This window comes from Nyctereutes procyonoides, unplaced genomic scaffold (genome assembly GCF_905146905.1).
Source record: "Nyctereutes procyonoides isolate TBG_1078 unplaced genomic scaffold, NYPRO_anot_genome, whole genome shotgun sequence".
Taxonomy (NCBI): domain Eukaryota; kingdom Metazoa; phylum Chordata; class Mammalia; order Carnivora; family Canidae; genus Nyctereutes; species Nyctereutes procyonoides.
In genome coordinates this window covers 23,268,031-23,281,127 of record NW_026575133.1, presented here as the reverse complement: position 1 = coordinate 23,281,127, position 13,097 = coordinate 23,268,031, and the positions used below count along the sequence as shown (strand labels likewise).

General features: G+C 36.3%; 1 protein-coding gene across 1 annotated transcript in view; it reads right to left on the bottom strand.

The window, feature by feature from the left end:
* The window catches only part of WDR11 (WD repeat domain 11), a 59,221-nt gene that overhangs the window by 31,263 nt on the left and 14,861 nt on the right, over nucleotides 1-13,097 (bottom strand). The window contains exons 10-12 of the mRNA XM_055300250.1: nucleotides 9,496-9,672; nucleotides 6,459-6,543; nucleotides 448-554 (exon numbers count right to left, since the gene is read on the bottom strand). Coding sequence (XP_055156225.1) covers nucleotides 448-554; nucleotides 6,459-6,543; nucleotides 9,496-9,672 — 369 coding nt within the window. The remainder of the gene's footprint in view (nucleotides 1-447; nucleotides 555-6,458; nucleotides 6,544-9,495; nucleotides 9,673-13,097) is intronic.

Below are 13,097 nucleotides of genomic sequence, written 5' to 3'. Positions count from 1 at the left end.
CTGTCAAAAGTCTTAAATTTGAACATTTAAAAACAAAGTCTTACTTATAAATTTATAAAGGTTTTCCTGTAAAGGCCAAAAGTTTTAGAAGAGAATCTAAGAAAGCCTACTACAAAGATTTATTTTAAAACCGTACTTTTGGTCACCTAACAATGTACTTAAAGGTAGAACTGGTAACATATGTAATTATAAATCTGTCTGTTCAGGCTAATGGTACTCCATTTACCATATACTTGTATTAACACAATTTGCATACAACAACGATGAGCCTTTCCAGGGTAATTATTACAGAACAACAAAATGAATGTATAAATAGGATATAAGAAAAACTCCCAAGTTGAAAGAAAGTTTATAAATAGCAACATCTTTGATCAATATGACAAACCATTTTCAAAACTTTTATTTTTTTTTTCATTTTCAAACTTTTAATAGTCTAAATACACAAACCTGTTGGAAGATCAACCAGCTGAAGTTCATTTCTCACTAATCCCATATTGTTTGGTGTTGAAGTAGCAAAGGAAAGAAAACCAGTCAAACTTGTCCATTCGATACCCCTAAAATGAGAAATTAAATAAAATTTAGTCAAAAAACCTTTTTTGTTTGCACAACTTACTTGAAAAATAAGTTTTTCCTAAGACCTTAATTTTATTATACAAGCTAATTAAGAATATTAACATGACCTTTCAATTGAGACTAAATTACCACACATTTTTAATATATATATGAAATTATTTCAAATTAAAACTTAATCTCCAAATATAATGGTGAGATAGTTTAGTTACCTGGATTCATAGCAGCATTAAAATGACTATCAAAATCTGGCAAAGGAGAGTCACACAACACAGTAGTGTCTGAGAATTCCACCGCTTAAGAAACAGTGGTGTGGAAATATTCCGAGCCAGACTGCTTAAAGTTGAGTACACTGAGGAATTTATCAAACTTCTTAGTTGATTAGGAGGCAGAAATTCCTGTAGTAAAGAATTCAAACTGAGCTACCAGATTTGGAAGTGGGCTGACAGTTCCAAATGGTGTATTAATTAGAGAAAAGCACAAAAGAAAAATCTCAAAGAAATGATGACAAGACTCCAAGCAACCTATCCACCAAATGCCTGGGAGTCTCCTTTATGAGGACTGGTAACAAGTGAGTCCACAGTTTCTTGCACTGACGTTAAGAACAGAGTATTACCACCATGGCTTGCAGAGAATGGAAGCCAGTGGTAGTGGTGGTGGGGGAGGGTAGGGTGTGGCAGAGAGGGAGCACAGGTTAAATGGACCATCAGAGTCATGAGGAGAAACACTATTCTATTGCCCCACCTTGCTTACAAGGTAATAGAGGCTAGTTGAGAGGGAAAGTCCAAACCTTTGCTCTACATGTAACTGCCCATCAGATTTTATGGAACAACCATTTTTAACAACATATTATCTATGGCTACTTTCATAACATAATGGCTGATTTGAGTAATTGTGACAGAAATTTTATGGCCTGCGAAAAGTCTAAAATACTTATCTGGTCCTTTACAGAAAATGTTTGTTAACCCCTGACCTAGTTTATCCACATTTACTTCAATTTAAAAGTTATTGCTAGAGAGCATTAAATACTGCTCTGCACATGCCCCTCATTTGCCCAAGAAGATATGCTGGCTTCCTGCATCATATCCAAACTCACATGTGACTTTCAAGTCCATCCAGTTGTCTGCCTCACCCTACCTAACCAAATTTACCTCTTAATCCTCCAAACCTTGTCCACTATTAATACTAGAGTAACTTTCCTCACTTATCCCTGTGTACCTGCCTACTTGTCTTTTCTCAGAGGGGCAAAGGTGATCCCAAAGGAACTGAAAAGAGTATTTGTGAGAGAAGGGGATTGCTGTAGTTATTAAGGATTATAATTCTCTTGGTGTAAAGTTGTGTTGAAACACTCAGATTAGGCTGCTTGAAACTGAGTACTCTTAAGAATTTCCATGTCCGGAGTGATTTCTCTTCTTCCCTCTTCAAATATACTGGCTCCAGCAGTTGCAGGCTCTGTGTCTCCCTATATCTGTCCCCTTATCTGCTATTACTGCAGGAGTAACACTGTGTACATAAAGAAATTCTGGCACACAGGAAGAGCTGCATGTACTAGCAATTACTATCATCATCATCATTCTAATTTCAAGATCCCACTCAAGCCCTATTTCTGCAATGAAGCCTCCTCATTTGCTGAACTCGAACCACATCGATAATGAATACAATATATATCTGATGAAAAATTATTCACTGAAAAGACCCTTTGTCTCTTGTTTCTCTTTCCTTCCCCCAGCATGTAACAGTACTAAGTTTTCTACTCAGAGTGAACAAAAAAAGTGAAAAATCACTTTGAACTTATGATGCATTCTACGTAAGTCTGGTAGCATCAATCAGATCTGTTTATCCATAGAAACCAAAGACATACTCTCCAAGGCTTGTTGCTGGCAATCTGAGCACCTATGCTCCAGTATGGTAATGCCACAATCTCTGGACACTAAGAATCCCAGTCCACCCATTCTCCATTCATTATTTTTTAAATGTGTCTGTAAAGTACCCACATTTTTTAAATGTGTCTGTAAAGTACCAGTGTATACCCATGACGACACTACGCAGCATAAGTATCACTGTGAATGAGAGGTTTGCCTGCTATCCTTCTGGAACTTATGATTTAACAGAAAAAAGACACTACATAAGTGGATTCTGGACTCCCTATTACAAAATACAGTGGTACAGAGTTCAATAGATGCTTGTAAGAGTCCCACAGAATCTGGTCTTGAGGGCCCACTGAGACCCAAAGGGAAAATAGGGTGTTGCCTAAACAACAAGAGGAAACTGTGACTGGCTGAGAAACACTGCAATGGGTTGTACTACTCTCTTTGAAGGGAGGTACCACAATAAATGCTGCTGGATTAAAAGAATGATGTCTACGGAAAGTCTAGCACTCCTCCCTATGGTTATTAGTGTCATACACATTCAGCCTCCTTTCCCCACTGCTTCTAAGACAAAGACATCCCAGTGTTGAGGACAGAACAGAACATGGAATGGCTGCTTATTTGTAATGTAGCACTATGAGTATGTTGCCTTTGAGCTGATTCCAGCAGCTGCTTTTATATCTGACTCCAACTGATCAACATGAAGAAAATAAAAATCAAGTTGGGACTTCAAAGAGGATTAGATAAGGATAGGATTATGTCTTAACAGAAAGGAATGAAACCTCTTGTCAAACTCAGCAAGCACCACGCTGCTCTCAGGATTAGAAAGCTATTGTCTGGGTTCAACCACATACTGAGCTCTTTATAAAAACTCCTAAGAACAGCAGCTCATTTTCTGACTTGGTCTAGGATTGTTCTGTTGGGTTCTGAATGAATGAACAACTGTAACCGTAGACTCTGTCAACAGGTGTCTGAGGTTCTGACTCCCATAGGTTTCCAAGTCAGGCCTGTTGACTACAACTGGGGCTGCTGCACAGGCTACTTTCCAACCCTGGGTACTGCGAGGAGCGCTCACCTCTTGGAAGGCCTTGCAGTTCTACAATTCTATGAAACTAACTTTTGGCAATTTATAGACAAAATGGAAATTATTTTACTTTGCACAAATCACTCCACTTCCTCAAAACAATACTGAGCCAGTCAATGTTCTGACATCCACATAAACTGCTGTTATAGTTAAGTTTTGACACTGAAAATAGTATCATGCTATATTGTTGTAAATTTAGCCTACTGAACAAAGATACAAACTAATTATCTAGAAAAAAAATCTAATAATCTAAGAAAACCTACATATACGTTTACTCCTAGGTATCTTCCACTGGATTATAAGCATCAGAGGATTTGTTTACATGAAAACAAAAGATGCTCAATACGAATCTGTAATGCATAACTGGCTCAAACATCATGATTTTAAAAACAACCCACAGACAAAACTATCTGGAGTTAGGCAGTTCCTGCCCATGCGTATGCATAAAATTCAAGTATGTTAGAGTAAGTGTTTTTTAAAAACACATTTAGTATCTAGTAAAAATAACTTTAAAAAGTTGGCTTTACATTTGACAATGAATATCTAGAATGTGTTGGGTGTATTGCTAATAATTTCAGCAATTTTTACAACACATCTGTGAAGTTTTCATAATGGCTTTTAATTATAATACTATAATTGCATTAATTGAAACACAAAGATGTCAGGATTTTACCATCCTCCTGGGCATCATCACTGAATATAAAATGTGAATTATCTTCAAAATGGCAATTAATAGGGAAAATTCATATAAAATAATGGAACACATTTGTGTGAATCATTCACAACATCAGCCTGAGTAGCATATTCATTATTTGGTATCCCAAGTAAAACTGTAATTTCAAGTATTACTCAATAACAAATATTATTACAGCATGTGAAAGTCATGTATTTAGTGACATCTATCATCTGAATGATCTAGGAAAACATCTTATTTAAATCTAATAGCTTGCTGATAAACTGGCTATTGTGTCTTTATTAAAAGATCTGTGTTCAGAAAAAGTGAAGATGTACTTCATTTTCCAGAAGCAGGTATAAATTCTTAGCATGAATCCTGGCTCAGTCAACAGTTTCATCTTTTTGCCAAATGTGCCCTACATGCATTTTTTTAGCTGGAGATACAGCACATGTACTCTAAGTATAAAGGTCAAGTTGGAAGCCTGAAAGGCCCAGTTTAAATTTCACAGATTATAAAACTGAGTTTCTTCCATAAATTGGGAATAAAAACAGTGCTTACCACATAAAGTGGTGGTGGGGCGTCAAAGAAATGGTCTTGCAAAGTATTAATATTTAACACATCCTCAGAACAAGTATTGATTAAATGCAGTTTGACTGGTGGGTGTTATTCATAAAAGGAAACACTACACAGCAAGCCAAGGGTGAAAGGAAATGTCAAGAGAAGAAACATAGACAGGAAAGAGAGGGAGAGAGTAGGTATCAGTAGTGGCAGAAGGGCTTCTGGAAGAAGAGAGAGAAGATGAACAACAGTCTGAAATGGTGTAAACACAGACATGTGTCACTGTACCCACAGTGCATTGAAAGAAAGTGATTCTTTTTTTTTTTTTTAAAAGATTTATTTATTTGACAAAGAGAGAGAGCATGTGCAAGCACAAGCAGGGGGAGCAGCAGAGGGAGAGGGGGAAGCAGACTGACTCCCTGCTGAGCAGGGGGCCTGGTATGGGGCTTGATCCCAGGACCCTGGGATCATGACCTGAGTCGAAGGCAGCCACTCAACTGACTGAGCCACCCATGCACCCCTGGTGTTAGTGATTCTTAAGATATTAGGATGCCATGTAAAGGTATTTGGGTAGCTACTGGAGGGCACAGCATGAGGTGTTGGTGACCAATAGTCACCAGGGCTGCACCACAAACAATGTACTTGAAAGAATAAGGCAATGTAAACTTCTGGAACTTTCATCACAATCAGGAGTTGTGATACTTAAAGGATTAGCCTTTCCCCCATTCAGAAAATGCAGTAACTCAGAATAATGTGTTCACGAAGGATTAACTATGAATTTTAATGCACACATGAGATCTATATTTATATAACGTACAGAGGACAGAAAATTGCCTTTCTTTTATGTTTGTTAAAAGATCAAATAATACTGGAAATGTAAATTTATACTACAAATGCATAACTTCATAACCCATCATTGCTGGGCAAAGAGGAGAGCAGCCATGCCACCAACAAAATAATGCTATAGAGCAGATATGTATGTCTTCAAAACAAAGCAGCCTTCTTCCCTCAGTATCTCTGAATGCACGGCACTCATACAACACATCACATCTCAAAATGAAAGACGAAATGCTATATAGTTTAGTCCCTTTCTTATGGTGCTTAAGCAAAAAAACAAATGAGATTAGTTAATAATTAAAATGATTTCATTCAAACTTTTCAGGATCCATCCTACTGATGTATCTTTATAGAAATGAAAAACAGGGCACTCCGGGTGGCTTAGCGGTTTAGCGCCACCTTCAGCCCAGGGTGTAATCCTGGAGATCCGGGATCCAGTTCCACATCAGGTTCCCTGCACGGAATGCCTGCTTCTCCCTCTGCCTGTCTCTCTCTCTCTCTTTCTTTCTCTCATGAATAAATTAATAAAAATCTTTAAAAAGAAAAAAAAGAAATGAAAAACAAACTCCACAAATCTGAACAAGGGAACACAGTGATATTCAGTGAGAAAATATTCTAGACCTTAGGAGAAATCAGATGCAGCAATAAAAGTTAGAAAAAAATTTCCACTGCATAATACTCTTTTACAAAGCGAACAATTAGTGCTCAGACCTGATTAACATAACCATTACTTAAACATAAATATTTATTATTCAAAACTTTCAGGCAAATAATCACTTCAGAGTACTTAATGTAGAAAAGTCTCCCAAAACTTCTTCCCAGTATGCTTTCTGTTTGTAATCTCAGTACCACAATACATACTCACCTGACTTCACAGGAGTGGACACTTAACTCTTTGTGTAGCAGCCCACTGGTGAGATGGTACACCAGGACAGAACCGTTACTTGTACCTATCAAAACAATGTAATAGTCTTAATTAGCTGGAGTTCTAGATCTTCCCAAGTCTTTTCTGAAGATTTTAATCATTTGATAACACTTATCTTTTGTAAAAGAGAACCAAGCTATCTGTTAAGAATGAGTGAATTTCTGTCTTCTCTCTTCGCAAAAATGGGCCTAATCTCATATGTTCTGAGAACTTCTCTAAATCCAGGGACACATTTTCACAGAAAGACTTCAAAATCTAACTTAATAAACACATAAAATTTGAAGAAGCACTTTGCTAGGCTTTTTTACACATGGGAACTCATACTTCTTGAGATTTGGAATGTTTAGTCCAAATCTCCTCAAAAAGGCAACCTAGGGAGAACTCATTAACCAGATCTTTTCTATTTTTCTTTATAAAGATTTTTGGTTTGGTTTCGTCTTTTCTATTATATCAATCATAGAGATGGTCAGGTATGATGGTTAACTGTGGACTCTGCAGTGAAACAAGCCTGAGTTCAAGCTCTGGTTCCATCTTACACTCTTACAAATTACCTGCCCACATTAAATCTGTGTTTTTAATTTCTTTAACATGGGAATGACATATTTTTATGAGAAGACATATTTTTATTTTTTTTAAAAAAGATTTTATTTATTTATTCATGAGAGACACACACAGAGAGAGAGAGAGAGAGACACACACACACACACAGGTAGAGGGAGAAGCAGGCTCCATGCAGGGAGCCCGACGCCGGACTTGATCCCGGGTCTCCAGGATCACACCCTGGGCCAAAGGTGGCACTAAACCGCTGAGCCACCTGGGCTGCCCAGAAAACACATTTGTAAATACTTAGTACAGTACCTGACACAAACTAAGTACATGATTATTACTATATTTCTATTATTGCTGTTGTTTTGATTTGTGGTTATTATTATGCCTAAATTTTCATGGTCTTAGTTAGGTAACTTGTGTGTCTATAATTTAATTTGAAGAAACACGGCTATACTCAAAAAAGTAATGTTTCAGTCCTTAAAATGTTTTTGTAAGTTAAGCAAGAAAAATGAAAAGTATTGGTTGGACAACCACTTTCTCACTGCACATGACTTAAAAAAAATGAATGGATTCATGCAAAGTAACAGAAATAATAGAATAATAGAAATAATGCTAGGCAAGTTCCAATTTAGCTTAGTGCTGAATAAAGCTTCATTAAATATTTTACAAAACCATTCTAGAAAAATACAGTATTTTACTTGTTTACATTTATCATTTATTCCACAATAGTACCTTCTAGTACTGAGACAATATCTAAAGAATTATCAAAACCTTTCAATTAATAGATCTTCATAATAATAAAATATTTTAACATTCTGCAAGCCTTTTGTTGTTGTTTTTAGAGAAAGAGAGACAGCATGCATGTGTGTGCTTGAGCGGGGGTGAGGGAGTAGGCAGAAGGAGAAGGAGAGAGTGAATCTTAAGCAGGCTTTACACCCAGCTTGGAGCCATCCATACATAGGGCTTGATTCCATGATAGTGAGATCATGACCTGAGAGCCAAACTCAAGAGTTGGATGCTTAACTGACTGAGCCACCCTGGTGTCCCTATATTTTGCAAGTTTTAATAATGCTGAACCTATGATCTAATACCCTAGAGGCACCACAAGAAGTAATTCCACTATGCCTCTTTTCCCTAGTGACACTGTAAAAGTTTAAGCACTTATTTTATATTTTTTCCTTTAACTTTGTGATTATACTAAATTCAATAAATGACTTGATCATCACAACATACCAGTACAATACAGCTTACTCTCAATAAAAATTCCAGACCCTGACTTAGCTCTTATTATTTAGCTGTGGCAAGAAGTAATTTTCTCCAAGAAAGTGACAATTTAGGTACTGTATATACATGTACATATAATTTACATTGACAAATTCCAATTAAAATCTCTGTAAGAGGTTTAATATAAGTCAATAGTTTCTAAAGCAAAAACTAAATATTTACATTTATATAAATGTAAACATAAACTACCAAATGTTAAAATGCAAACCACTTTCAGAAGACAGTAATGGAAAAAATGGGAAAATCAGAATAGTGCCAAATATTACTCAAGTGAGCCTTTAGTACTCATGAATAGGCAGTTAGCTAACTGAGACATACTAGCAACAAAATAAACATGGGTCAGGTTTTCATATTAGGAAAAAAAAATTCACAAATCATGTTATAGACCCAGAGTGGAAGTCAGAAGCCAACAAATAGCATCTTAAGAAAAAATGTTGACAATTTTAAACGAATATACTTTTTGAAATTGAAAAATACTTTTAACCTCATATACACAATAGCAAATTAAAATCTGTTTTTTTTTCTATGAAGGAGATTAGATTACTCATATTACTATGAAATTGATGTGACAGCAAGGTGAAACTCAGACCAATTTTCTATTTACAACATAAAACTATGCAATTTCAACCCAAAAGGCAAATCTTGGTTTACTGAGACCATAGCCACTTTAAACAATGTTTCACATAATTCTTGGCAAATGAAGAACCATTATTATTATTAAACTAACTATGATCATATCATTAGTTAACAAAAACCCGATACAAAATGACAGGCACAGAATAAACCTGGGGTGGTCCAAAAAAAAAAAAAAAAAAAAAAAAAGAAGCACAAGGAATCTGGATTTAGGATTACCTTCCTAACATTTCAGAAAGGTACCCACTATGTCAGGATCTCTATCATCCAGTGTCAGGTGAATGAGTTAACACTGTGATTAAAAATAAATGAATAAAAAGATGGGTGGATTTAAAGGACAGAAAAACAAAAAGGAAGAAAAATATTTTAAGATGAGTATATACTTGATTTCACTGGGCCTCTTCCTCTTTATCCTCAAAGAAAGGGTTTTCTAGTAACTAGCAAACTTAAATGTCTTATAAAACGTAAAGCACGCATGAAGGATTAAAAAAAGGACAGCTCCAATACTCACCAACAGCAAGAAGTGGCTGATACATCTTGATGTTTTTTGTGGTCAAGGGTGGGCACATACGGATGGCAAACTGTGGGGAGGGTAGCCCTGAAAGCAGTCCCGTCAGCAGGAATCGGAGGTGCACTTCCTGCAGAATGGGGCCTTTAGGATGCTCCTCCCCAGCAATGGCACTTTGTCCTGATTGATGATCCAAAGTACAAATACATCACTTATAATGTATGCTGAAATTTACAGAAACTTTTCAGTGGAAATACTCTTCAGGTCTAGAAGAAATACTCTTCAGACCTACAAGGTACCAGGAAGCACTCCAGGGGCTGCAGCTAAGCAATGACACTGTTCTTGGCTCTGGGTCATAAACCACACTGTCTGCCATCTCAAAGGACAGATTACTCCAGACTATTGCTGTCCAGAATTCAGGAACTTTTGTCATCTAGAGAGTACTGTTTCAGCCAAAGTTCCTGGTATTATGTACTAAACAAGGCAAATCACGGGACCTGAGTCAGAGACCAGCTTCTGTGGAGCAGGGTACTGCCGTACATTCCCACCTCACTGCCTACCTAGTTTCTAAAGGGTTGCTTTTCAATGTGATGTACTTTACAAAATATACATAATGTTGGTAATCACGAACTGCAGGTTCCAAGAACTCATTTAGATTTCTAATCAGAAATCTTCTCAATGGGGATCCCTGGGTGGCGCAGTGGTTTGGCGCCTGCCTTTGGCCCAGGGCGCGATCCTGGAGACCCGGGATCGAATCCCACGTCAGGCTCCCGGTGGATGGAGCCTGCTTCTCCCTCTGCCTGTGTCTCTGCCTCTCTCTCTCTCTCTCTCTCTCTGTGACTATCATAAATAAATAAAGAAAAAATATTAAAAAAAAAAAAAGAAATCTTCTCAATGTGTCAATGTAATTACAAAATCTAAGCTTCATAATTAAATACTTCATATATAAATACATAAATACATCATATATAATAAACTGTATATTATATATTAAGAATATACAAATACATAATATAAAAATATATAAACTGTCACTGTTGATAGTTAAATCTTAAATGGGCATTATTTTCAGATACAGTATTTGTACTTAGGTTATTAAGTCTCAAACTAAAAGGATTCAGTAAAACCATTCTAATGAAATGTGAACAAACAAAATCAAGACCATTCACTAAGGGTATACAAATTTCCTACCTATAAACCACTTGAGTACTGGAATAAAGTTGTCAAAACATATAATAAAACATACATGAAAGTGTGTATGCATGTGCACACACACACACCCATGAAAGGGAAAAAATGTAAATAATTACTATAAATGGGTGATGGGACTATGAATACCTTAACCTCCTCAGTTTATATAGTTGTTTTAATAACAATGTTATTTTAAAATTCATAAGATGTACAGAAAAAATGACCATCAATTTAATCCAAATAAGATAATCCCTTAGGATCCACCATATGATTGATATCAATCTTTGGTAACAAAAGACGAGGTCTAAAGAATGTGAATTTCAACTGAGAAGTACCATGTTTACAAACTCTCCATAGCTTGGAGTTGACTCCTGGGAATGGCCGTATTTTTCTTAGAACTTCTTCCATAAGAGGCAATTCACAGGGATCCCTGGGTGGCGCAGCGGTTTGGCGCCTGCCTTTGGCTCAGGGCGCGATCCTGGAGACCCGGGATCGAATCCCATGTCGGGCTCCCGGTGCATGGAGCCTGCTTCTCCCTCTGCCTATGTCTCTGCCTCTCTCTCTCTCTCTCTCTCTCTCTCTGTGACTATCATAAATAAATAAATCAAAAAAATTTAAAAAAAAATTATAAAAAAAAAAAAAAAAAGAGGCAATTCACAAGGTAGGGCAGATTAGGCCTTAAAAAGCAGCAGGCTTTACCCAATGAATATAAATCAGGCCTCTACAGAATTGCTTTCAATTATCATTAAGGCCACAGTGAATTCAAATTAAAAGTTTAATTGAAAGTTTTAATTAAAATGTTTTCAAATAACAAAGCATTATTTATTTAATGATTTTAAATCAACTACATTGTCAGGAACTGCATACAATCTGTATCCTTTTGTGTTTTAAGAAAATGTAATTCATTTCACTTAGACACCTAAACAGCATGAAATTTCAACCTCCTGTGGGCTTCATTACTGATTAGTTCTGTGCATGAGTGTTTATAATTTTTTTTCACTTTAATATTTTATATTAAGTAGAGACAAGGTCAATTAACTCAGAAAACTGTGTTACTGATAAAATGAATTTTGCAAAAGAAGTATGTGTTGGACTTATAAGTATAGACTTATGTCTGGAAAGTGAAGAGATAGAACTTTAAATATACAAGTTAGTATCACTGAGCAGAAGGATTTTACAACTGGCAAGAAATCATGAGGAAACATAGACCTGAAAAGGTCAGATCTTGCCTAAGATCACAGTGGAGCAGCCAGGACAAAAGACCATGGCCAAAGAGGTTCACCCTTGGAGTGACTGGGAACCCATTTTAGCTCTTCCATTTATTGGCTGTGTGGTATGAGGCAAATTTTTAAAATCTCTCTGGATTTCAGTTCCCACTTTTATAAAATAGAAATAGTATTACCTACCTTGTAGGGTTATTAAAGTAATCATTTTAATTGTACTAAGCACCCAATAAATGTCACTTCTGAGTAAGATTAATAAGGTAATGCTTTTCCTAGAATTATCTATTTAGCATTTAAATAAAAAACTTACTAAATAATATTTTCAATTACATTATGAAAGAACAAATAATGACAAAGAAAATCCTTTATAAGCCATAGCCATAATTTTAAAAGAATTAAGACATCAAAATTGCTTGGCATATTTACACAGTTGTAAAATATTTTTTTCCAAGATTTTATTTATTTATTCATGAGAGACACAGAGAGAGGCAGAGACATAGGCAGAAGAAGAAGCAGGCTCCCCTTGGGGAGCCCGATGTGGGACTCAATCCCAGGACCCCAGGATCACGACCTAAGCCAAAGGCAGATGTTTAACCACTGAGCCACCCAGGCGCCCTGGCTGTACAATATTTTAAGTCACAAATCCTCATTCTTCCTTTAATATATGCTGACCCTATAATTATTCAACAACTCTGAAGCAATATTTTATCCATAAATAAGTATTTGTTGAAAGAATCACCAAAATGAAAGTTTTAAAATGTATGTCAAAATGTTAAAATAACTTTTTCTAATACTGTTCAGTTTCTTTATTCCTTCAATAAATGTTTATTGCACATCTTCAAAGTATAAGGCTCTTTGCTGAGAGCCTAGGGATACAAAGTGGAATCAAAAGTCCCACATGGAGTTTATAATTTACTGGAGGAGACAGACAAAATCTTAATCACAATCAACTGATAACTATTAGGCACTGCAAATGAAGAACACTTAAGTCAGGCTTGGGACACTAAAGAAAGCAATACTTGAGCTGAATTTTAAATTAGAGTAGCAGAAAGGGAGAGAGAGGAAGTTTGTATTCAGTTCCTAGCCTAGGGACCAGTCTGCATGGGGGGCCCTGAGGGGGCAGGGTACAGCTCATTGTAGGTTAGACCTAGTGTCACCACCTTCATTTAAATCAGTCTCTCATGAATGAAC